General features: G+C 36.0%; 1 protein-coding gene across 8 annotated transcripts in view; it reads right to left on the bottom strand.

The window, feature by feature from the left end:
* The window catches only part of LEPR (leptin receptor), a 90,513-nt gene that overhangs the window by 12,714 nt on the left and 50,837 nt on the right, over window positions 1-26,962 (bottom strand). For 7 of the 8 annotated variants that reach the window (XM_082687879.1, XM_082687880.1, XM_082687876.1 and 4 more), the window contains 13 exons: window positions 25,552-25,697; window positions 23,572-23,716; window positions 17,362-17,652; window positions 17,086-17,203; window positions 14,660-14,859; window positions 12,116-12,264; window positions 10,926-11,085; window positions 10,726-10,808; window positions 8,968-9,184; window positions 6,134-6,316; window positions 4,611-4,706; window positions 2,737-2,842; window positions 1,547-1,622 (listed from right to left, as the gene is read on the bottom strand). In XM_082687879.1, the coding sequence (XP_082544005.1) occupies window positions 1,547-1,622; window positions 2,737-2,842; window positions 4,611-4,706; window positions 6,134-6,316; window positions 8,968-9,184; window positions 10,726-10,808; window positions 10,926-11,085; window positions 12,116-12,264; window positions 14,660-14,859; window positions 17,086-17,203; window positions 17,362-17,652; window positions 23,572-23,716; window positions 25,552-25,697 (1,970 nt within the window). Of the gene's footprint in view, window positions 1-1,514; window positions 1,623-2,736; window positions 2,843-4,610; window positions 4,707-6,133; window positions 6,317-8,967; window positions 9,185-10,725; window positions 10,809-10,925; window positions 11,086-12,115; window positions 12,265-14,659; window positions 14,860-17,085; window positions 17,204-17,361; window positions 17,653-23,571; window positions 23,717-25,551; window positions 25,698-26,962 lie in introns of all 8 variants that reach the window. The other variant, XM_082687877.1, reaches the window with a different exon arrangement.

Below are 26,962 nucleotides of genomic sequence, written 5' to 3'. Positions count from 1 at the left end.
GCCTGGTTCTAAAACAAGATACCTAACCACTATAAGCCTCAGGTTTTTTCCTTCTATAAAATGAAAATAATGATAATTATCTCACAGTGTCATTGAAAGAATAATAATTTGAAACATCTAAAAATGTAAAATAATGACGATTAATAGTTATTGAGGCTTTACTACGCTACAAGTACCATCTTCTTTAATCCCCAAAACAAACCTTATGATGCAAGTTCCATTAAACCTCATTTTATAGGAAAGGAAGCTGAGATACTGAGGACTGAAGCAAAAATCTTAAAGTATCTCAGTGATTTGCACATATATGAATGGACATGATCATGAATTACCAGCATGGCTTTAATTAATTCTGACTTTAATACTTCCCATGCAGTAGAAGTTCAACAAATATTTGTGAGGAGTAAGACCTACCCTGGGAACTCAGAAAGCTCTTCACAATACATTGAAAAGTAAAATGCTCTGGGAACTTAGAGGGAGAGAAATCTTCTGAACTACTTTAGTTAAAGGAAAATTTGTAGAAAAGGGACTAGAGTGAAGTCTTCACCAACGTGGTAGGGTCTGTAGAAGTAAAGGGAAGAGCAAAGGCACGATCAAGGCCCAGGGACAGAAGAAATAGGATGCATAGGTTGGTAACAGATTACAGAGAGAGGTCACTGAGTACTAGCTTAAAGGGACTGAACTTTATCTCGCAGCTAAAAGGAAACCACTGAAGACTTTTAACAGTGACTAATGATAAAGATGAAATTGTTAAGACTGCTTAAAACTTCCATATGATTACTGTTTAAAACATTGTATAGATATTTTGACATGAAAATTGAATTCTATTTTCTCAATTTTCTGGGTGGAAACCCAACCTTGCTTCAGGGGAAATTATAAGAATTAACAAAACATTAGTTAAACTCTACAGTTTTCTGGGGAATTCTATTATAAGATATATGTACAAATTATTTTATTATAGCTAATTTATAAAGTACTTCAGCTTGAAAAAAAACCATGTGCTTAAATGTAAGCTTTAGTAGGACACAACTGCTCTTTTTTCAGATTGCAGTTTTTAAGGACAGGATTATTTATATAGTTTTTAATTGATTTAAATAATTACGAATATAATTACAGGGATTAAAAATATTGTATTGATTCCAGCCTTTATCTAAAGACAATCAATTTACACCAAAAAAGTATATCTAAATATCTGTTCTCCATCAGATTTAACCCTTAATATTCTAATATTTATTTTATTATATACTAAAAATCAGAAGATATATATTTTATATATATATGTGTATATATACATATGTATTTAATTTTCATATGATGAACTACCTACAAAATTTTGTTTTCATCCTAATTTCACATCTCTGCATCCTGCTATTCTTGAAAACACATAATGGATTAAACAGAACTCATATTTAAATGAATTGAATAAAATAAGATTTAAACCTTATCCTTAAACTATTTTAAACTTTAAAAATGTTGGATGCTATATAAGGCATATGGCATCTAAAGCACAATCTTACATATTTTGGGTTAAAAAAATTGAAAAAGGGACCTTCTGAAAATTAAGTCCTTGTGCCCAGGAACAGTTCTTGGGGTTTGGAACATCTTCCCAAAACAGCTTTTTCATTCTATAAAGGAGAAACAAAAAAACATTCCTATCAAAAATGTTCACAGTTAATGAATGCACAAATTAGAAATTAATCTACCAGATCAGCTACTTCTCAGTAGAATCTGATTCATTTTCACACACTACCCCATGAAGATTTCCACCAATGTTCTATCTAGATTAAAGTTAATAATCACTAGAATAATAAAATAACCAACACTTACTGAAAGCTCTTTGCCAGGCACTGTGCTAAACACTTTGAGTGGATTTTTCTTGGAGAAACAATATATGAAAAGTGGCCATCGGGGTGCCTGGATGGCTCAGTTAGCTAAGCATCCAACTCCTGATTTTGGATCAAGTCACAATCTCAGGACCATGAAATTGAGCCAAACATCGAGCTCCACTCTGGGCATGGAGCCTACTTAAGATTCTTTCCTTCTCCCTCTGCCCCTCCCTGCCCTTCTCAAAAAGGAAAAGTAGGGGTCATCAGTTGAGTTTCAGAAACAATTCCACTTGCTATGGCCCCATGGGCTCACCTGACTGAAAGATACATTCAGATTCTAAAATCTCCCATCCCTCTTTTTTGCTATAAGACAAAAGTTTCTGTAGAGATTTGACATGTGGGAAATAATTTCATAGGTCTGGGCCTCTCAGCACACAGTGATATGGCACCCTAGAACCACAAGAAATTCAAGGCCATTTGCAAACTAGACAGACTGGAAAGCCACACAGTGCTGATTTTTAAAAACTGGAGTGCTTCCTAATCATAAATGAACTGGCCACTCCAGGTAAATCTTCACCACTAAAAGTCCTCAACCCAAATTATACAGCTCTAAAAGCCATGGTTGCCCTCTCTGAGGACATACTGCCTCAGATTTCCTGTTATAAGCTTGTTATTTCCTGAATGTATTTACATTTAAAACATGAATCTCATCCATGATGTTTGTGTTGTACTAGCAAAACAAAATGTGGTTTCCTGAAAACAGTCCTTTTCTTTTTAGGCCATCTTAACTGTATACTGAATACCACATAAACATATTTAGGGTACTATAGTGTTTCTGATTTGGGTTTTAAATCAAGGTTTAGATATGTTCAAGAGCTTTGGCCATAACGATTCGTAAGCCCACGTACAATACCTTTGGTGTGATATTAACAGTGTTCCAAGCAGTAAGATTGAAGAGGAAATAATTATTGGCACAATTACATATAGACCTGCATCATGCTGGTGTTTTTCAATATCATCTGAAAAGAAATAGAATTCACATGATTCAGAAGGTTGAGGAAGTAAAAACATCTTTCTGTACCAAAAATTACAGCATACTTTTTTCTGATTTCATCATAAATATGTACTACCTTTAAAGATATAAACATAAAAAAGAAGCTAAAAGTATAGTTATGACCACATTAATGAAATATTTTTTGTACAGAATTATGCTTTTAGTGAGTTAACAAAATACCTTTTCAAAATTATTTTCTGCCAATTCCATGTGATCACTTTAGGTTATATGAGTCAAAGTGCCAATTAAAGTTGTTCTTATGACTCTCTGTCTCAGTATCTGCTTCTAGAGAATTCAACATTCATTACCTGCCAATCTCTACTTTGTTCAGTCCACACACATTGACCTTGCTCTTCTTGAGTCACCAAGCATGCTCAGTCTTCAGAACCTTTGCACTTGCTATTCCTTTGTCTAAAATGCTCTTCTCTTTTGTACTTGCATGGCTTGAACTAAAAAGACCAATTCTGACCATCCTAACAAAAGCACCACATTTTAACTCTATCATTTCATCTTACATTTATTTTGCTTCATGGCACTTTTTAAAAGTTATTATTAAATTAGTTCTTTTATTAATTATTAACAAGTGTCACTCTTACATTATGTTTTATTGATTTGGAATTTTTTTTGAGTGCAAGTAATTTTTAAAAGTTTTTATTTAAATTCTAGTTCATTAACATATAGTGTAATATTGGTTTCAGGAGCAGAATTTAGTGATTCATCACTTAAATATAACACCCAGTGCTCATCACAACAAGAATGGCACTTATTTATATCTGTCATTATATTATACATGATTTGTTTACTTTCACTTCCATTAGAGCATGAGGGTTAAGCTCCTTAAGGACGGAGACAGATGTTTATTACTGTATCCCCAGTTCTTGTTCCCAGCACGTATGAATCAAATAATAAATAAATGGGTTCTTATAATCATCTTAATGCTAAAACTAGGAAATATATTTCTCTCTTGAAACTTCATTATTAGGTTGCTTGGACTTGAAGACAATTTGAGCCATAATAGCAAAATCAAAATGTTGATACTCCAAGTATGGTAAAGTGAATTAGAAATTTAAGAGGCACAATGTATTTATTTCTATAAATACTTTTCCAGTTTTATTTTTAGAGGAAAAGTGTTTCCTTTAAAAGATTAATTAAAATTTAAAGGCCTGGGTACCTGGGTGGCTCAGTTGGTTAAGGGTCTGCCTTCAGCTCAGGTTGTGATCCTAGGGTCCTGGGTCTCTCTACTAAGCAGAGAGACTGCTTCTCCCTCTCCCTCTGTCTGCTACTCTGTCTACCTGTGCTCTGTCTCTCTCTCTCTCTGTCAAATAAATAAAATAAAAATCTTTAAAAAAATTTAAAGGTTCATAAGTATATACCCCCAAACATATTGTTTAGGGTAAATGCATTTATATAAATTGTATAGAAAATTAATATTTTTCTAATTAGTCTTTCTGATTATATATTTTATTGCACTGATGCATATTTTCCTTTATTTTGTTTCCATTAACTTTTTATCCAGTTTGAGATGGAAAATGTTAATTTCTAATTCAAGAATACCATGCTTGATTATTCTTCTTAAACCACCAAGGGTCCATGTACCCCTCCTGCAATCACTCCCTGACACATCTATGTAAGATTCTAGACTCTTCCATGACCCATTAGAAAGAAAATAATCAGATGCTAACTGAGTAGGAAAACACACATTGTATAAAAAGAAACCAAAGGAAAATTCTTACCTTGGGGGAAACTATTAATTATCTTCGGTTTCCCTACTCCTTCTATAAATACTGGGTAAAGACTAAATTGATATTTCTCAATGGGGATAAAATGATCTGAGGAGAAAAATATATTAAAGGTCATTCTTACTGAATTAACACTAACAAGTGAAACCTACATAAAAAAATTTTAGGTGACTCTCCTATTTTTCCAAACATAGAAATAAATTGTTATTTATGGATTGAAACTGATGATTAAGGGAGTTTCAAAAACCACCTAAGCATTCCAAATTCTCCTAGTAATGACAATTTTCAAATGCTTTTTGAAAATATTACCCAAAGACATAAGACTATAATTTTCAAGGGCATGTTCTAATGATAGCCAGTTTGTTCAAGCTCATGGTGTATGAACTTATACTTTCCCTTTCCAGGACAATATGTCTTACCGCCTCTCCCACATCCCCAAAGCCAGGAATATTCCCCTTTCATGGGCACTTAACTTCCTTATTTTCCCCATTCAAGGCAGCTGTGAGACTAAAGTCTTATAAAATGCAAAGCAGTGGGGGTGGGGACCAGGAGTCCCCTTGCTTATCCAAGGATCCCCCTGTCAGGGGGTCAACCATCTGTATAGCAAAGTTCAAAATGAATCGATCAGTGATGTATCATTTTTATAAATGTTAGTAACATACAAGTATTCCACAAGGGATAAGTCTTGTTGAGGCCTAGATTATATATTTACATGGTTTTAAGAAAAGCACAGAGAATAATCATCTGGACAATAATGGTAATGAACTGAATTGGTTCTCTATCAATCATTTCTATTTGCCCTGATGCTAAATTCTAGGGTCTTTGGAATGAAACAGAAGCACAGGTCTCTGGAGTGATATTGTATAATAATAGGGTCATGACAATTGTTAGCTTCCCTACTAAAACCTTACTCAGACTTAGAGATACTGTATTGTACACGATTACTTTGTACTTTAATCACATCCTGGGGAAACTGGTCTACTTTGGGAGTTTATACTGCCTACATCACTTAGTCCTACATTTGTAGACCTTCAGCCTGGCATTCCCACTCACTGCTAGTAGCATTATATGTTGGTACACAGATTAGGGAAAACAATTTGGTGGCAGATATCAAAGGCCATTAAAAAACAGTCCTAGAAAAAAAAAATGCAAAGCTGGAAGCAACCAAAAGTGTTCTCAAATAAATAAATGGTTTAAGTAGACTTGGGAATAAAATGCTATATGATCACTAAAAATCATGGTTAAAAGGACTGGGGATAAAACAGAAATGTGCTTGTGATTTATCAAAGGAACAAACCAGAAAAAAGCAATAGGTGACATGATTATGACTGTAAAATATTTAAAAAGGATCAAATGAAACAGAACTGAATGTGATAAAGTGATAGGATTATATGTGGTAAGATGGTAGTATCATTTACATTTTTTTGAAGTTTTCATTAACTGGCTATCTTATTTAAATTAATAATCACTCTCATGCTAATCTGTAAGAAAAACTTATTAAAGCACACCAAACTTACCGTGGATATAATACTTCTTAACTGATGGAGGGATCCTAAGCCATTTAACTTCACTGTCTTCATTAAGAATTTTCCACTCAGTAACAAAATACATCAGAGAGTAGTCACTAGGTAATAGCGTCCAGGAGAGAAGCACACAACTGCTGTTTAAAGGATAAGCACTGAGCGACTGAACAGAATTTACTGAGGGGAAAAGAAGGAAATTTGTTTTTAAATTCAAAACTAATAAAAAAAATTCCCCTAACACTTTCAGGGCCATATGACCTACTGGAGAAAGGGAGATATTAGAGAAGGCTCACATTTATATAGATAAATATAATATAATTTTTTAAATTTTATTCATTTTTTTAACATATAATGTATTATTTGCCTCAGGGGTACAGGTCTGTGAATCATCAGGCTTACACATTTCACAGCACTCACTATAGCACATACCCTCCCCAATGTCCATAACCCAGCTACACTATCCCTACCCCCCACCCCCAGCAACCCTCAATTTGTTTGCTGAGATTAAAAGTCTCTTATGACCTGTACCCCTGAGGCTAATGATATATGTTAATAACAATAAAAAATTAAGAGTCTCTTATGGTTTGTCTCCCTCCCAATCCCAACCTAGTTCATTTTTTCCCTCCTTAACCCCCACAACCCCTGCCCTGCCTCTCAAATTCCTCATATCAGAGAGATCATATGATAATTGTCTTTCTCTGATTGACTTCACTAGCATAATAATACCCTCTAGTTCCATTCACGTCATTGCAAATGGCAAGATTTCATTTCTTTTGATGGCTGCATAGTATTCCATTATATATGTATGTGTGTGTGTGTGTGTGTGTGTGTGTGTGTGTGTATACACACACATATGTATATATATATACACACATACACACCATATCTTCTTTATCCATTCATCTGTTGATGGACATCTAGGTTCTTTCCATAGTTTGGCTTTTGTAGACATTGCTGCCATAAACATTCAGGTTCACATGCCCCTTCAGATCACTAAGTTTGTACCTTTAGGGTAAATACCCAGTAGTACGATTTCTGGGTCATAGGGTAGCTCTATTTTCAACTTTTTGAGGAACCTCCATGCTGTTTTCCAGAGTGGCTGCACCAGCTTGCATTCCCACCAACAGTGTAGGAGGGTTCCCCTTTCTCCTCATCCTCGCCAACATCTATCATTTCCTGACTTGTTAATTTTAGCCATTCTGACTGGTGTGAGGTCGTATCTCATTGTGGTTTTGATTTAATACAATTATTTTTGTACCACAGAGTCATATATGCAGAAAGATGTGGAAACGTATGCCATTGAGGAGAAATCAAAATGGGGTTTTGGGATAGAGTCAAAAAAGTTACTCTCCACTAGAACACCACACAAGCCTATTCATCATCCTTGGCTTCCCTGAAAATTCCTCTCCTGCTGACAGAGTTGTGCTTTCAAAGGACTAGTCTGATTACTTAACATCCTCCTCATAGAGCCTCACTTTATTAAAAGCCTCCACTGGATTTCCACATGTGAGGAGGAACCGCCTAGCATGTCTGTGAGGCACAGGGCCAAGCCTCAGTCAGCCTCCCAGACTTTCAGGATATTCTGCACCAGAGCCACCCTGGTCTTCTTTCCTCAGGTCCTCTCCTGTGCCATGAGGACTTTCAATCAGACTATTCCTGTCTCAGGAGCCCATGCTTTTTCCCCATTTTTTTGGGAAAATTTAATTCCTATACTGCTTCTTAAGAAAGCTTCTCTAACCCTCAATGCCAAGTCAGGTTCTATTTTCTTTTCTTTTATGAAATTACATTCCTTTCCTGGGAACACTGATTTCAGCTTGTAAATAGGCATGAACTTGGATGATTATTTGATCAATGTCTGTGTTATCTACTGGACTCTTGTGATTGCTGAGACCATTCTCATGGTCTGCATGGTTTCTGAATGGTTTCCAAATGCTGAGACCATTATAGTTTCTCTCTCGTTGGAATTCCCAACACCTAACACAGCACAGCATTCAGTAAATATCTCTAGAACATACTGGTTCAAAAATTTTTAAATAAAATTTTTGAAAAAAAAAAAACAAAAATATTTTTAGTGTAAAACATTGTGCAGATGCTATGGAACTTATTAGAAGCTTACCCCATATGTACAAAAGTAATCATAATACAAGGAAGACATAAAAAACCTTAAGAAAGGTAGAAAGCACCTTGATTTAGGACATATCTAATTAAAGCAATAAGCAAAGACTTCATGGAAGAGATGAGTAGAGGTAAGGTAGATTTGAAATTTTCCATTAAAAAGTTATACTCTGAATATGTAATCCAGATTAGGAACTCCTACTAAAGATAGTTCTTGAATCTCTAATTAATCAAATATATCAAAATTAAGGAAAGAAGATTCATCACTCATAAGAAATGAAGTACAGGTTAATTTGCAAGTCCGATCAATTACTTGCATCCATATAGTATGTAATACTGTTACATATGTATAATAAACATAACACACATATACATGTATTTATTTTTACATACACACACACACACAGACAAGGAGAGAGATTGATTTATGTGCAACTTCCATTGACCCAAGAGATTTAAGTATTAGATTTACTAGAATATTCTCATTGATCATAACACTATTTCAACATGGTTCTATTATACAAAAACCCAAGGATATTACATAATCAGGATGCAATCTGTTTTGCTATTTTTCGGAAGAGACGAAATAAAGGAAGAGAGCTCTCCAGGTTCAGAGTATTGCAGGCTTCTTGCGATCCTTTGGAATGGGTGGAGTATGTAAAGATTAAATACTAAAAAGGGGTACAGGTTTACTACTGTGTACCCTTTCTTACCTTTGCTCATAAGCCATGAGAAGGTTAAATTAAAATTCACAAAAGAAGCACCAATTGAGTTGACAGCCAGAACTGTAACAGAATGTGCTTGCTCTGTCCACAGGAAAGTGAATTTAGTGTGATTTCCCACATCTTCTGACCATGTTCCATTGCGGGAAGTATGATGTTTTACCACATATTTTCTCACACTGCACAATGAGTCATTCTTCATCAGAGGCTGTAGTAAACACAAAAATTGATTAGTTCAAGGGCTCCAGTGCTTTTTATACCAACCAAGCCCATGAACTCTTCTTATACGTTCCCCATTGGGACGCAAGGTCAGAACAGGGCAAGCCCCATTTAGTTCAAGGCTGAGGTATAGGGAGGTGAGGGGAGATAGGGCCCATCTGTGACCACATACAGTGAAGGTGTCCGGGTGGGTATGGAATGTAGGAAATTTCTTTTCTTCCTTTTGGTTTTTTTTTTTTTCCCTTAAGACTCGGAGAATAAATCATTCAAATATAACTAAATATGGATACAATTAGGACAGTTTCCTACCAATAAATTTCACAGTACTTTTAGAGAAAAGAGGGACCAGCAGGGAATCAAGAGTTTCCTTATCGAAACAGCAAACAAGGAATAATAACCCCCTAGTTCTGTAAAGCAACAACAAAAAAGCTGGAAAGATGTTAATTATCATTTATGTTAATCCCAATAAGATTAATCATTTGTTTCTTCTGATCTGTTGCTAATTCAAGTAACAGAGGCTATCAGAACCATGTATATGGCACCCCAGAATTTCTGCTCATAGTTTAAAAAAAATCATACCAGGGGCGCCTGGGTGGCTCAGTGGGTTAAGCCACTGCCTTCGGCTCAGGTCATGATCTCAGGATCCTGGGATCGAGCCCCGCATCGGGCTCTCTGCTCAGCAGGGAGCCTGCTTCCCTCTCTCTCTCTCTGCCTGCCTCTCTGCCTACTTGTGATCTCTGTCTGTCAAATAAACAAATAAAATCTTTAAAAAAAAAAAATCATACCAGATCACTGATGATTCCAGTATAAAGTTCAGTCCAATTCCACTCTTTCACTTTACAGAGTACTAACAATATACTCCACCTGCCCCATTACTGCTACCTGTTTCAAATAAGATAAGCCAGGGGCACCTGGGCGGCTCAGCTGATTAAGCATCTGCCTTTGGCTCAGGTTATGAATTGGGGGTCCTGGGATCCAGCCCCGTGTGGGGCTCCCTGCTCAGTGGGGAGACTGCTTCTCCCTCTGCTCCTCCCTCTGCCCCCACACACCTACCTCTCCCCCTCCCCCTGCTCACGCTTTCTCTGAAATGAATAAATAATCTTCAAATAAGATAAACCAATCCCTTATAAACCTAATAGATAACGACTCTCTACAATAGACTGGAACAGTGCTTCTCAATGTATTTTTTTGTCATTGAGATTCCTCTAAGTGAGAAATAATGGGAAAATAAAATACAAATGCATACCCATGTGTCCCTGCAAGGTGTGGAACCATCCGGGCAGGTGGGAGTAAGATCTGAGCAGGCATCCACCAGTCCAGCCTTACATTTATACAGATCAGGAAACTGAGGCTGAAGAGTCTTAAGTGACTTTGCCAAATTAATGCTCAGCTGAGAACAGAATGAACTCCCTCACCCAGTGCCAGGCCCCCCTGCATAGCTCTCTGCAATCCATCTCGGAATGGAAACCAAGTCAACCTTTCATGAGCGTGAAAATAAAATTTAAGACTAATGTAAAAAGCAGGGAATACCTTCCAGAGTAAAGTAACATTCCTCTCCTTTTTAGTGGTGTCTTCATTTATGATTCTCCAAAATTCAGGTCCTCTGGTAGGAACTGCAGAACGACAAGAAGCCCAAGTTGTACACGTGTTCTCAGGAGGAACATGCTAGAGTCATATTTGAAAGCGCCTGCATTGCATTCTTAAGACGCATTTACAAAATCTCCACAAACCTTTTATATCCATGACAACGGTGTAGGCGGGACTGCTCCAGTTACTCCAGTAGCCCAGCCCGTCCAGCCTCCGGCAGCGCACCTGAACTGCGTAGACAGCACAAAGGTCTGGCACCAGGACACTGGCCGACTTTGATTTTGCCTCGTACACCTCGTACATCTGAAAATAAGGCCAAGCGGTAGAAGAATCATTACGAACCCCTCCACAGCTGGCGGGCCCCAAACTGCATTTTAAAACCTTAATATGATTCCAAAATTAAGAGAGAACTGACTTCGTGTTTTCTGGCTTGAGAAATACTTGCATGAGACTTGGATCCTGAGCTCCCTCAAGCTAAGGATTGTCTTAATCATCTTGTTGTTTCCTCCTCAGAACAAGATTTGGACTGGCCTACTCGAATCTTGCTCCCCGGTCACTCTTCACTCTGGTCCTAATCTTTGTCCACTAATTCCCTATCCAAAAAACTCTCAGTAATTTTAACCTGGTGGTTACATAGTCATGTCTCTGTTACTCAGTCTCCTCAATAAGCTGGTAAACGGTCACATTCCTTTCAGGTAAAATCATCAGGATCTAATGTCCTATTTAGGGTTCCTGATGTTTCTGGGTCTTTGCAGACCGCCATCTGAAAACTGACATGGCCAGCCATCATAGGCACACTCGCCACTCTGGGTGTGATTTTGGTTGTTTGATAAAAGCAGCCTCTTCCAAAATATGTCCTAATGAACATACACGTACTAGAGACTATTATTAGATGTTAAAGGAAAAAGGGTTCCTTGGTAAAATAAGTTTGAGAAACATAGGATGAAATAAAGGTCACAAATAAAATCACAAATGTTTCTTTAATGCAGGACCTCTCTGAACCATTAGTATGTACCAGAGAGCAATTCTATACCAGGAACACACAGTGATGTAGGCTTTTCTACGTTGATTCAGCCATGCAATCTATTTTCAAGGACTATTTTATGAGATCAATGTTCTGTCACGCTCATTTTGGGAAATGATGGCTTGCAGGAAATGTCATTCCTTAAAAGGGTTAGACCTATAGCAACCTACTGAATAAAAATAGCTATAGAATACACGAAGAGGTACTTTTATGCCAATAAAATAAAGCCTAATCAATACACTTATTAAAACAGCTGTAAGAAACAACACTTAATGAGGCAAGCTGGAGACATTTCTAGGTAAAATGTACCTTCCACTGTACTTCTTTTCCATTTAAGCCGTAGCGAATCTGGAACTTAAGATTATTCTCTGGAAAGACTGGCTTTTCCCAAGATATTTTCAATAACCCAATTTCTACAGTAATTTCTGCTTTCACACTGGATGGAGGCAGTGGTTTCACTAGAAATTTTAAAAACAGTATACTATAACAGCAACTTAAACAGTGATAACAGTTTTAAAACATGATTATGATAAGTTTTATACTCAATATTTATAAAACAGCATCTCCTTTTCAAAGCTTTCTCATTCATTATCTCACTTGATTCCCCTACAATTTTATGTGAGTGTAAGAAAGGGATTATCTCTAGTTTGCAAATAGTCTGATTGAAAAAAAAATCAATACATTGACCATGTCACCTGCAAGTAATAATAAGATCTGATTAGAAATTGAGCCATTAGTTCAGCATGCAAAAGATCTCATACTGAACACGTAAGTGTCCATAGCATATCTGTTCTATGCAGAGCTTTAATAAAAGGAAAAATAAAATACACACTGCATTCTTTTCCACATGTGTGAGTTTCACACCGTCCTACTATTATTAAGTATTTCTAGGTCAAGGTCAGAGATAGTCTTACAGAGTAAAGACCTGGTTCTCTATCATCTGAGGAAAACAGGCTTTTGGAGGTCAGAAATAGAGGCAAAGATGATCAGAATGGCAAGGACTCTTGAAAAAAAAAAAAAAAGTAAAAGACAATATGCAAACTCAAAGTATTTTGGAACTAAACGTCCTAAAGCCCAGGACACTAGGGTGAACTCTGCAGCTGCAGACTTCATCAACAATACCTTAGACTGTTGATGACCAAACCCCTGAACTTTTTCACTACTATACGGTTTCTCATACTTATTCAACTCTTCATATATGAAGAAGACATTCTTTACCAACCAGTAAGAGGACATGCATTTCATCTCCTGAAAATAATTCCTCCTCAGAAAAGGAAGTATGTACGTTTGAGAGATGTTAAGATTGTCCTTGACTGAATCATATGGCTGTCATATGGATATATTCCATGAATATCTAGTTTACAGAAAGGATACTTAATGGATAAGAGTTTTGAATGATCCACAACACACACCCTGGGGCATTAAGAGGAGCTTTCCACATTTTATAAGTGATAAAATAGTCACAGAACACTTACATGTTTAGCCTTTGTTTACAAAGCTAATAACAGGTGGAGCTAGCATTTGGATCCTAAAATTGAATCTCCACATTGTTTCCTAGGACTAAGTAGTTAATAGAAGCCCAACTTAAACTCCTTATTTTAGTACTGAAAAGAATAATATTGAGGGTTGTTTGGACAGCATATAGATCTAAATCCATGTTACATTTGTCTTTTAGTACATGTGAGGTTATATCTGTGCATGTCTGTGGGGTGGAGAGAGGTAGGAGAGTTCTTTGCCATCCCAAGATATTTAGTACCAGAGAAGTACTGCTTACAGTAAAATCACTTTAAATGGAACTAAACTAAATAGTATGGGGTAGGGGGGCCCAGGGGGAGTCAATTAATTGGGACTCTATGGTATTTAAAAAACTAAAAATTAGGGATGCCTGGGTGGCTCAGTTGGTTAAGCAGCTGCCTTCAGCTCAGGTCATGATCCCAGCCTCCTGGGATCGAGTCCCACATTGGGCTCCCTGCTCAGCAGGGAGCCTGCTTCTCCCTCTGCCTCTGCCTGCCTCTCTATCTGCCTGTGCTCACTCTCTCTGTCAAATAAATAAATAAATAATCTTAAAAAAAACACTAAAAATTATGACTTTATGCTATATTTAACAAAATATAGGTTTTACTTCATATGTGTACTAATTATTTGAAAATGTAATGAATCAAATATTTTTTTGCATAATTCCCAAAACAAAATATAGCACCAAAAGATATTCCTTTACCTCTGTTGTATAATTATAAATGGGTCATTTCCCAAAGATTTCACATTAATATTGGAGGGACATATTATATGTCAAGAACTCCCTTAACTTCGAAATCAATATATCTTTTTTTAAAAGTGTATTTAAAATTCATGATGGACATCATCATGCTTGATCTATTTGTCTCTTCTTCAATTTAGTTATTTTGAATCCTGCTGTATCCTACGCAGCCTCACAAATTAAACTCTTGGGTTATGACTACTAGATTGCAAAATCTATCACAATACCCAAGTTAAATTTTTAAATTAAAAACACCAAATGTTTTCATAAGTATATTGGGAGAAAAACAAAGCAATGCATTATTTAGAATACTCTTACTGCTGAATTTTATTCCCAATGACCCATATAACTTGTCAGATTATATGTTGAAAATATTCTTATTGCAAAAATACTGTGTTACAAGTAATTTAAAAGAAGATAAAAAATAGCAAGACTCTCTAAGGTTGATTGTCTTCCCAATTGCACCGTAAACATGAAAAAAAATTTTGTTTAAATATAGTGTGATCAGGAAATGGTAAAACACAGCAGTCTCCGTGAATCAATCTCTATCCAAATCTGCTCATAAAAATGAAGACACACCACAGAGTTTGACATACCCACGGAATCAGGAACGACACACGTTGGTGGAGAGTCAAGTGAACCCAAAGAGTGATTGATTTTAATCCACATTGTATAGCCGGATAAGAGAAAAATTGGCTGAAATATGCATTCATAAAAACCATCTCTCTGCAAATGGCAATCTTTGGGTTGAGACATGGGATGAATAGATGGAACATCAGAACAGTAAAGGCTGCTCCTTAAAAGATACGAGAACAGTCAGTTAATATGCAACAGTGATGAAAGCAATAAAATATTTGAGCAATAAGATATTTGATTTCTGTTCCATCTAAAACAAATGTTCTTATTGGAAAGACATTTTTGAATTCCCAGCTAAATAACAATTTTATGTCTTTCCATAAAAGTAAACAATAAACCATCCTAAATATTTTATTAGGTAATAAGTGGAAATGCAAGTAAAATAAGTGGAATTGCTCTAAGAAGGAGATAAGGATCCAATTAGAGATAAAACCTACAACACCTTGAAAGTCAAGCTAATGTTATACATAAGTGATACCATTTTATAAGTAGAGATTACAATTGGTATTGGGACACTCCCGAAATGGGAAGGAAGATAAATCTCTTACGCTTTAGAAACAGATTATATTCCACCATAAATTGAAGATACAAATGATAGTAAATTATAGCCTAATTGACAATGTTCTAATATTATCCAGTTCAAAGAAATATAATGATAATAATACCAATTCTTGATTCATACCTGAGTCATATAATTAAATATGTAACACATTTAACACATTTCCTCAGGGAAGAAATTTAAGAAAGTAATTTTTATAACTGTGTCCTGATCCACACTCTGCCTCAGAACTTACACAGCACTGGTCCTTTTCCTTGAAATAGCCCTGATGCCACTATTTGCTCTGAATACATCATTTAAGTGGTTAAAGTAGCAGTTACCATTTCCATAAAAATGGAGCTAGGAGGTTACAAGAAAATGAAAAATCTTTATTTTTCTGTTTCTCATTTTCTATTTTTTGTGACTTTTCCTGCTTACCCCCTCCAAAATTACAATCATTGGGGTGTGTATATGAATGAGTGCTGGCATGGTGCGGGGGCAGAAATGAGAACCAGGCATGAGGCTTCCTCTGTGGGTAAGGAGAACTGTGACCATGTACCAAAGCACAGCTATACGCCACTTGGAATGCAGACATTAGTGTCTTTGTCATCATGACAGCAAGAGCCATTTACTGAATATTTACTAGGAGAAATTCTATCACTTAATTACAATTAAATGGAATATATCATCAATTCTCATGGAAACCTTGTAAGTCCTATCATTCTCTCCAGTTTACAGACAAGGAAATCGAGGTTTAGAGAGGTTAAAAAAAACCCTGCCCAAGTACATGCAGGGACTTTTGCTGTTCTTCATAAATGTTAGCAAGACAAAAGAGACACAGAGCTTTTGTGATGGTCAGCCACCAATACATTTTTTTAATGTGAAAAATGCCATGGAAAGAAAATAAAGACAGATTATAAAAGTAAAACGGCAACCATAAATATTCTATTGATTTCAAAATACTCTTACCAGGTAAAATGAAGCCAACTATTATTCGTATGTAAGAAATGGCAAGAAATTGTCCTATTTCTTTTTCTAATACTACATTACAATAAACTGGTCACTTTAAGTATAGAGCTCAGATTGCAATATTTCAGGAGGGGGTTTTGTTTTTCAGTAGAAAATTTAGATATTAAGAATAAATGAGGACAAGTGAAACAAATTGGAAGACCCCAATACAAAACACAAATTGGCACAGGGTGTTTGAGAGCAGTACACATAACTGAAAACTAATATGAGAGATTATAAAAATAAAAATGTATCTACCTTCTCCTAAACAAGTGCTATTATTTCACATGATACTAAAGGAAGATGAAGCCTTGAATTCTTTTCAAGACAGGGAAGGATAAAAATAAACAAGCACAAATTACTCTTTAGTGATAAACACTTCACTCCTTATTAAGTGTTTCTTTCTTAATCTTTCCTACTTCTAAAAGTATTCATATTGTATCTTACAATCTTTGTGTTACTACCCCTTATTTTTTTCCAAAATATTAATCTTCAGCAGATAATATTGGACTTCTATAATCGCTGATAGTCTCCTCCAGTCAATTCCCTAAGTCAAATTAAAATGTACAGAAACCAGTTTTTCTTGGATTTCATTCCGTAGTTAAAATGCAATTATGGAAAATTAATTGATTATCAGAGAAAATAATTTGAGGTGAAAACAAAATACATTTTTACCTCAATGTGAGTTTTTTATTTAATCCCTCAAAAATTTCCTAATCAAGTAGATTGTACCTTCCTCTTTCAGGAAGAACGTCTCCTAGAGAACTGTTATGATATCTCTACCAGAAGTCTTATCTCACCATATCCACAGAACAATAAAACAGCAAGAACAACACATACCTGTGATACCTCAACTGCAAAGTACTTCCCATGAGTGATTGGATTGCATTGGCTGACCATCTGCAAGTCATTTTAGTTAAGTACCCATCAGTTTCACATGATATATTGATATTGACATCTATTTAAAACACATTAAAATATTAATACAAAGCAAAAACACCAAAGCAATTTTTATTGAAAACAACATGTCCTTACATTATCAATGGGACTCTAACACAGGGTCGGTAATAAACATCTGCTTGTGGAAGGAAGCGGAGAGAAGGGCGGTATTCTTACCGATCACGTAGAGTTCCGCATAGCGATGGTGGCATTCCTGCTGGTTGCAGCAGTACACGGCATCGTAGGTGAACTTCCCGCGAGGCTTGGTTGCATTCAAATGTGCAAACGTGACTTTGCTAACGCGGTCCCCCACCACGGCATACTGCCTCGGAGGAATTTTCTCCGCCAAATTCAGCCACCAAACAATCTTTTTTGAGGAAACAATCTCGTTTTCACTTTTATAAATGCAGTGAAAAGAAACGTTAGACCCGACACTTGTCAGAATTTTAGGCGGAAAGTATAGGACATCTGCAGTAAGAGAAGGGGAGGATATGGGATGAAGACCAAAAACATCCTGTGAGGAACTGAGGCTATGTAGAAAGGCTTCACAATGCATTCAGTTTCACACTGCCAAAAATAAATGAGTGCACTAAGAGACTGTGCAACTGTACCTGCCTGTTTATGGACAGTTACATAGTATCTCAGGCACTCTCATTCCCAAATGACTTGAACTTTCAAAAATGTCCAGTATTTTCTAAACATAGAAACTTACTACAAAAATGTTTGTGCATAATTGTCACTTGCTGATTGATAGGCAGAAAATTAATTCAGGTGAAATATAATCTAATTCCACGATGGCATGTTTTCCGTCAGACTCCGCTTTAAAAATCAGTGAAATGTAGGGCGAGTTCTTGAATCAAATCACCCTAAGGCAAAAACCCCAAGACTAAATGGTGGTTGCTACTGATTCATTTCCATATACGAAAATTTCAAATAAGTAGGAAAGTAGAAAAGTAAACTTTAAATAAGAAAACTAGTTAGGATATGTAAAATCAATGATGTGTCAAGGCACCAAAACAGGAAAAACTGTAATACTGATCTGTAATATTTCAAGTTATTTAATGCCAGTATGGTGTAGTTACAGACAAAGGGAACCAATATTTTCTAAAATATTATTTTTAAGGCCTCCACACTATTCTATACTATTTTTTTGGTCTCCTATTGTTGGAAACATAATTTATATTTTTAATTAGAAAGAAAATAAAAGTAAATGACTCTTTACATAGGAAGAAATTATTTCTGCCACAATGCATTACAAAAACTGTATTTCAGTTGTGCAATTTAAGGTAGGCCATTCTCTGCTGAAAGAATGTATTTGTTCTCATACATATCATCCTGATTACCCCAAAACAAAAACAAAAAACTTCATTGATTTTTTTTTTAAGATTTTTTATTTACTTGACAGAGAGCACAAGCAAGGGGAGCATCAGGCAGAGGGAAAAGCAGACCTCCTGCTGTGCAAGGAGCCTGATGGGGGCTCAGTCCCAGGATCCTGGGATCCTGACCTGAGCCAAAGGCAGACACTTAACCGACTGAGCCACCAACACACCCGAAAACTTCATTGATTTTTATTATTTAAGTTTTTCTTTTTTTGTAATAGCTAGCTCAACTCCCCTGTCCTTATATTTACAATCCTTAAAAAACATTTTCCTTGGTATTTCTACAGTCAAGCATAAACAGGAAAAGTTTTAGTAGCATGAAATCACTGACAGAAGTCAATCCGTCAGATTCATAATCCTAGCCTAGGGTGGTGCTCAAGCATCATTGGAACATTACTTACCACACACAAGTATGTAGCACAGACCTGAAAGATCATTAATCTATTTTCAATATGCTCCACATCTCATTACTGAACTGCTTCGGAAGTCTAAGAGTAATTTATTTTTATAAAGAGTACAAATAAGATTTCAAAAGTTAAACTGAATCTTTTGAAGATAATAAAAATCTCAAAGCACTTCATTTCAAAATTGAATGACTAAGTAAGGCTAAATTGAGAAATACAGTTAAAGACATAGTATTTTGGCATGATTAAATATTAAAATATTAGCTTAACAAGAATAAAAACAAGTTATTAAATACCTGATTTTGTAAAATGTACACTGAATATATAGAAATTGACATGAAGTAAATGTTAAATACTTAATTTTCAAAATAACATACATATATATTTTATTCTCATGTGAGATACACAACATTTAATCTGTAAAATAAAAAAATAATTTTCTTCTCGTGACTAAGTACCAATACTTTTGCAGAATCTATACTAATGAATTTCATTAAAAGAAATTCTATTGATAAATATTAGTGAATTATTTCAATGAACATAAATTATAAAACATCTTAGTTAAAAAAAACCTTAAAGTTATATTAAAATATGTTTACTATATGACCAGAAAATAAATTTTTAAATTTTCAAAGCAGATTTTCTATTTTTATCTAATGGGAAAATATTTTCTCTAATACATTACAAGCACTGTCGAATATGGAATGTAGAAATTATCTGTTTTTCCTCTGACAGGACAAGAGTGCAATTAAGAAAGGTATTACTAGAAGTCAGCACTTCTGAACTTATTTTTAGTATGTAGCATAACTTAATTGCAATATTCTTGGACTTCTTCAGTTCTGGCAAGGTCCTGGGTTTTCTTCTAAAAGAGTCCAACATCTCCCAATAGCTAAAGAAAGAACCTAGCCAATTCATTTTTTAAAAATCTATAAGAATTCCTTGATTAAAATGTCAATGCTTCATTAACTGTACACTTGGTAGGTAGTTTTAACAAATCAACAAACAAAAAGTAGTAGCTATAAAGGGACTGATGATAATTAACATCTATTTGTCCTGGCACCAATACATCAGACAGCCTCTGTTCAGGAAAAAAAAAAAAAAAAAAAAAATCAATAAAATCCAAAGTGTTTGGAAGTGATAAAGTAGGTGTGCTAATTCACTGTAAATAAGTTAATGCCTCAGTCTTACAGAATGTTTCTGTTTGGTGGATGCCATTGTAGCACCTAGCAGTGAACAGCATGGGATAATCTAATAATAGCAAATACCCAGGTTTAAGGGAGAAGGATCCAAATCCTTTACACAAGAGCAGGAAGCTCCAAGGTTGGAGAAACAGACTTTGCTGGTGCACAGGGTTCAAGAACAAGCCTCCAGCGCGGTAAGCACTGGGGGATGCGGGAACTGCCGTGAAGGAAACTCAGCAAACCTGAGACCTGAAAAACCCAAGCAACGCTGAAGCCTCATTTACCAGGAATCACGAAGGAAATGAGGTGTTCTACGGAAGTGCTCTATGTAATTAAGCTTATCGCTTATTAGTTCCCAGGATCAATTTTTAGTGACACCAGAAATCTTGTATAAACATACATTAGGCACTTAATCACAGTATTAGTATGTATGAACATGAACGCTAGAATTGGACTGCCAGTCTAGATTGGGCCCACGTTTACAATTTCCTTAACCTCTCTAAATCTCGATTTCTCTGTCTATAAAAGGGGACTATCAATACCTGTCTCACAGGGGATCGAAAAGATAAAATGATAGGACATATAAAGCACTTAGAGCAGTGCTTGAAACACAAGAAGCAATCCATAACTGTCTTATTATTGTTGTTGCTATTATTACTATTATCCAGTAGGGAAGTATGAAGCTAGGTACACCTGTGATTTGTGATTCAGTACCCATCATTACACCATTACTGCAGACGATCCTATCACAGAGAAATGTGCTTGGGAGCTACTGAAGTGTAAAGGCTTTTTTCTCCCCGCTCTTGGGTGTCCCTGGTCTACTTCCTATTTGGCAAGTTTCTGTCTTTCCCTTAATAATCATCTGGTACCACTCAGTGGCATCTAAGCCATCCACGCCTGTTAAAATAGTAAGCTTACCTTTACACTCATTGCTAAATCAACAAATTCTGCCCTTTGGGGACTATTTACTTACTCGCTGTCCGGATTTATTTCTCACTTACTATCAGATATTTCTGTTTGGAATGTCTAACGTCACTAAAGGGACACATCTTAGGCAAATAAGTAAAAGGCCAGGTGTTAATTGCAATATTTAGACACTGTACAAGCAAGTAAATTGGCAAAGTTTCTTTTCAATGAAGCATATCCTTATTACTGTCACATACATAAAACACTAAATATTTGCATAGGGAAGAACATATATATACGTATGTATGTGCTTTATAATGTATATTTAAAAATCTGATTTATATTATGTATAAAAGCATATAAACATGGTCCAACAAATTGAGGAACCTGAGCAAATTTAATCCTACAGATATTGATGTGCCCTAAGAAAGGTTACTTTCTAGTAGTCTAAAAGAGTTTTATACAAAGTTAAACAGAACTAAAACTATGTCCATCCAAAGGTCTAAAAACCTACGCTGAACAATCCAAAATAAAATCTTACATGAAATGTAACACAAATAACTATTATATTATGCTGGATCAAAATGTTCATCTTAACCCCACTAAATACAGAATTGATAAGAATCATTATTCTAGAAAGGTATAATCTACAATTTGAATATTAGCAAACTTTAAAAATAACAATGATTCTTTTAGAATTTCCCTCTTCTTCGGGGAGGAGGTGGGTTTTCAGATCTAATTAAGAAGTAAAATCACAAAGAAGAAAGCCACCTTCTTGTGAAAGAGAACTATTTCACTGGACAGTAAGTGAAGGTAGCAAGTCAGAGGCCTCTCAGAGTGGGGGTCAGGGTCACTTGCCTCCTCTGCACCCCATCCCACTCTCTTAAAAACCTCCATGGGACATTCTTTAAAAGTTGGTGTTGTAATCTATTCCCCTCTACATAATTCACTGCTGGTGACTAAGACCTATTTATCAACAATAAATAATTGACGGTAGAAAGGTGACCTTCCTCCAAAAAATTCCAGAAGCTGAGTCCTCAGCACACACATTGTGATGCTGAATAATTATCTGAGAAATCCATGTCTTCTAAATCTGTTCACAGAAGGTCCCTGGCTTTCCTGGGTAGAACCAATCCTTCCTGCTGCCTAGAACTTTGTTAGCTCTTCTGACAACCTTGCTCATGCTATTAGCTATGTATCATGTCAACCTGTCACCTTCATTAGATGCTGAGGTTTTGAATATTGAGACTGTGAATTTGGAAACTGTGATTGCATCTACTGTTCACTGGGTGCTTACTAAGGCTCAGACACTATAGTGAGCACAGTACGTGTACTGTTTCATTCTATCCAAATAAGAATGTCCCTATTTTGCAGATGGGCCAATTGAGGCACAGAAGGGCAAAGAAACTTTCCAAATAAGTGGTGAGGCCAGAACTTTTATAAAACATTGTCAACTCCAAAGTCAGTGCTCTTAAATCACTAATGTTACTGGCTTTTTGACTAACTGATGCTTTTTAAATAGGAAGTAATCAGTAAATGGACTTAATTCATTAAATGTGTTGACTATCTGCTTAATGACTTACATGGCACTTGCTGTCTCTACAGATCCATATTCACCCTGCATGAGTTTCAGTAGGAATAATTTTGTTCTTTGGACGGATCAGACAACTAGGCAAAAGACCTGGAGTGTCTTCCGAGTCCCAAGTTAGCCTATGACAGGGCTGGACCATTCCAAGATGTCTGCGCCCTTTGTAAAACACCACCTCAACTTCATGAGGAAGTTTAGAATAAACCACAGGTTTTCTGATGTTGAAGATTAAAAACATGAAAATTGACAGTGAAAACTCTTAAAAGCCATCATCTGGAGTGAAAAGAATTATTCCATTATGTTATTATTTATTATATTATTTAAATATAATAAATGAAATTTGAATATTTGGAATTTATGTCAAATAAATATATCTGATTTTAAATGTAAATTAAGGAAACACTGATACCAGTAACGTTCTGAATTTGTGACTCTGGAACCTTTCTATTAAGTAAGTCTATCTTTTGAGGGCGCCTGGTTGGCTCAGTGGGTTAAAGCCTCTGCCTTCGGCTCAGGTCATGATCCCAGGGTTCTGGGATCGAGCCCCACGTCAGGCTCTCTGCTCTGCAGGGAGCCTGCTTCCTCCCTTCTCTCTCTCTGCCTGAATCTCTGCCTACTTGTGATCTCTCTCTCTCTCTCTCTGTGTCAAATAAATAAAATCTTAAAAAAAAAAAAGTCTATCTTTTGAATAGGTAAGAGTAATTCAGCAAGACACTCAATATAGATGCACATAAACTTGGGAGCTCTTGCACAAGTTTTTTTTTTTTTTTACAAGTTTTCATTCACAAATTTACCTGCCAACACTCAAAATGTTAATATTGTGTCCCTCCTTTTGGCTTATTGCCATAAAATTTAAGACGCTTACAATAGGCCAAAAGAAAAATCGGGAAGCATATTCTCTTGATAGGAGCTACTACTACAAAGCCTACCTTGTGTGGTAAAGATCAGAGGGGTGCTCCAGTCACCCCAGATTCCTGGGCCATCCAGTCTCTTGCTCCTCACTTGAACCTCGTATGAAGACCCAGGGAGCACACTGTCTATCAGCAGAGATGTAGTTGAGACAATCTCATCAGCCTGTTAAATATTGTTTGAAAACATCGGAGCATGAAGTTGACATGGAACCTTCATCAAAATTGAGAACAAGCAGTCCCAACAAGTTTCAAAGAATGAAAATCTTAACAGAATAGTTGGCCGGACCACGGTAGCATTAAACAGAGAACAGTGAGAAAATAACAAATGTTTGCACCTTTGTCGATAAAATTTTCAATAACCTACGACTCCAAGAAGAAAAACACAGTGATGATCAGCAGACATTTTTTACTGAATGATAACAAATATTGACCTTGTGAAATTTGAGAGGTATAGCCAGTCAGCAGGGAGTTTCAAGCCACCACTGACATCTGTAATACACACGTGGTAGAAAATCATGAGCAGGAGCAGACACAGAATTATTAACATTCCTAGAGGAAAGTGTCACAGAGGAGGGCATGAATAATTTTAAGAACCTGAACCCTGACCCTGAGAAGCTGTACCGAATCAAAATACAGTTTACAAACTAGAGGGCAAATATCTGAAAGACCTAATTCTGCATAAAACAATCACTAATAAGAATTGCTTAGCAAATACACTGTTTTCCAATGATGTACTCCAAAGCGATTGAACTCCCTGGCCTCTTAAACCGTGAGGTACCAGAGACCAAAAGGGTGAGAATCACCACAAGTGTATTATACAATAGCAGGCCACCTAGATTTCAAATCTTCTTGTCTCCATTTTACAGATGAGAAAACTGAAGCCCAGAAAAGCCTTAACTCTGCTTCTCCACACAGGATACCATGGATTCCTTTTCTGTTCTTTATGAAAATAAAGTCTTTTTTAAAAATTGGCCCAGAGCTACAAAGACAGGTTTTTACTTATAAATTATGTAACAGTTTGTTTCACAAAGGAAAATGCCGAAGTCCATGCATGGCCCATTCTCTTTATGATTCCCTCCTCCTCCTCTCGTTCTTCTCTTTGATTCCACCACTGCCTCCCCCAACCTCCAGCTTCTCCCCTGGCTTAGGGCCTCTGAATTACTGTTTTCTCTCTTTGGAAACTAATCCCCCTAGATACCTACTTCACCAATCTCCTTCAGATCCTTGCTCAAGTGTCACCTTCTCCATGAGGCCTCCCCCACCTCCTCCACTGACTATTACAACCTACTAGCTCCACCAGCACCCGTTAGCTCTACCACTCAGGACATCCTGATGCACGTAGAACGGCTCCTAGTACCTAGTACGTGCCCAATAAATACGGAAAGAATGCAAAAAGAATTTGACAGACTTTATACAGCAAATGCACACGGTGCAAGTAAACAAATATGCTGACCAATAAAACAACAGTTGGAATTGTAAAATCAGAAATCAGAGGTCTGTAGGTGAGAAAATTATAATTATGAATTCGAGTTTCTGTAACTGGTCTTCCTGTTGCCATTCAGCTGTGTGTGTGTGTGTGTGTGTGTGTGTGTAAGGAAGAGGGAGAGGGAGGGAGAGAGACAGAGAAACCTACTAATCAAACATAAACTCTTTTTGGAAGAAGACCTTGGGACTTCCTCTGGCACTAAAGTCTGGGAAGAATTTGTCACACTCCTCTCAATATGTAACAGGGATCCATACATGAGAGATATTGTGCAACATCAAACAATTTCTCTAAAAGTATTTACCGCAGATGAGGATATGCTATTCATGTGATCATTTCCTATGCTGATCTTAAATGAAAGCCAGTGATATAATATTAAATTAGAGCTGATTCTCGTCCAGAAGGACCTTGCCTGTTTGGCATGCAAAGGGCATTTTCTTCAGGACGTGGAAGGGGCCTCCTCTTTACTTTAGTTGCTTCTCAACTATTCATTTAATTTATTGAAATATACTTACTTTTCTCATGTTTGCTGAAGAATTCTCTGAATATTTCACTTGGTATTGAAGTTGAAATGGCACCAATGTTGGGCTGGACCAAGAAATCTTCAAATGGCCAGCATCTGTGATTTCCATATGTAAATCTAATGGGGGATCAGGCTTCACTTAAGGAAAAAAGAGAACATTTTTAAGTCAAGCAGTTTTCAAGATAATCACAAAGCAAAGTCAAAATGAATTTTTAGCATATCCCATTCTTTCAACAACTCAAAAGGTGGTCTTCTTCAAAGGTTAATTACAGACCAAAATATTAGGTCTACTCCTTGTACCCTTCCGTAGCAATCCACATATATTCATTTTCTCTCCACACATGGCAAAAACTGTAAATCGGTAATGAGGTTGTCTTGATAAATGTGAATTCCTGCTGTAAAAAAAAAGCCTGCTAACTTTATTTAACCTAGCACTCCCCAAACATCTTTAAATCCTCCCCCACCACACTCAGCCGCTGGTTTAGCAGGTGACAAGGAAAAACAGCATTTTGCAGAACACTATTCTGAAAACGCACATGGAGTTTGCATGCCAAAATTCAGGTAAATATGCATATAAAATTCAGCAAATCTATTAATCTTGAAATACAATAATCTAGACACACCTACTCAAAACCCACAGCACACATGTTTTACGTAGAATAAAACACGCAGGCCCTAGCTTGCTACCAGAAATGGAGATAGAGTTTCTTAGCTTAACAATGCATTTAACTTAGTAAATCATTTGAGTTCATGTGTATATGCATGTGTTCATGTATGAATATGTATTTGTGTATAGGTTGTGTGTGTGTGTGTGGTTCTGAACACAAGTAACCTTGAAATTATTCATAGAAACAGTACAAACATCTTATGATAAAGGATTGATTAAATAAATAATGGTTTATCCCCATAGGGAAATCTATACAGTCATTAAAAGTCATATCAGAGAAGAATATTGAAAATGCTAATATTGTTAGTTTTAAAAGTTTATTATTAATCATCTATACTTGAGTTGTTAATTTGTTGAAATTAACAAAAGAATATTTATAAATATGTATTAAAATAGAAAAAAAAAAAGCCAGAATGATAGAAAACAGATGACGCAATTTTCTTCTCAGGGCATCTCTATGTTTTCAAGATTTTAACTAGCAGAAATTATGCACAATGAAATAATCATTACATTGAAATGTTTACTGATTTGAATTTTATTTTCAGGAACTAAAATGGCATATTACTATAATTAACATACTATATGTTTTAAGAATTTAGACGTAGTTTTTCTCCTTTCCTTGAGTCCAAGTTAATGAAGCTTTTACTTTATGTGACGTATTACAAATTTTAGTTACTTTAAAGTAGAGACAGATAAACACTAAAGTCTAGAAACAGTAGGTGAAATTCACTGAGTT

Source organism: Mustela nivalis, assembly GCF_964662115.1.
Source record: "Mustela nivalis genome assembly, chromosome: 10".
NCBI classification, from domain to species: Eukaryota; Metazoa; Chordata; class Mammalia; order Carnivora; family Mustelidae; genus Mustela; species Mustela nivalis.
This window is presented reverse-complemented; position numbering and strand designations above follow the sequence as displayed.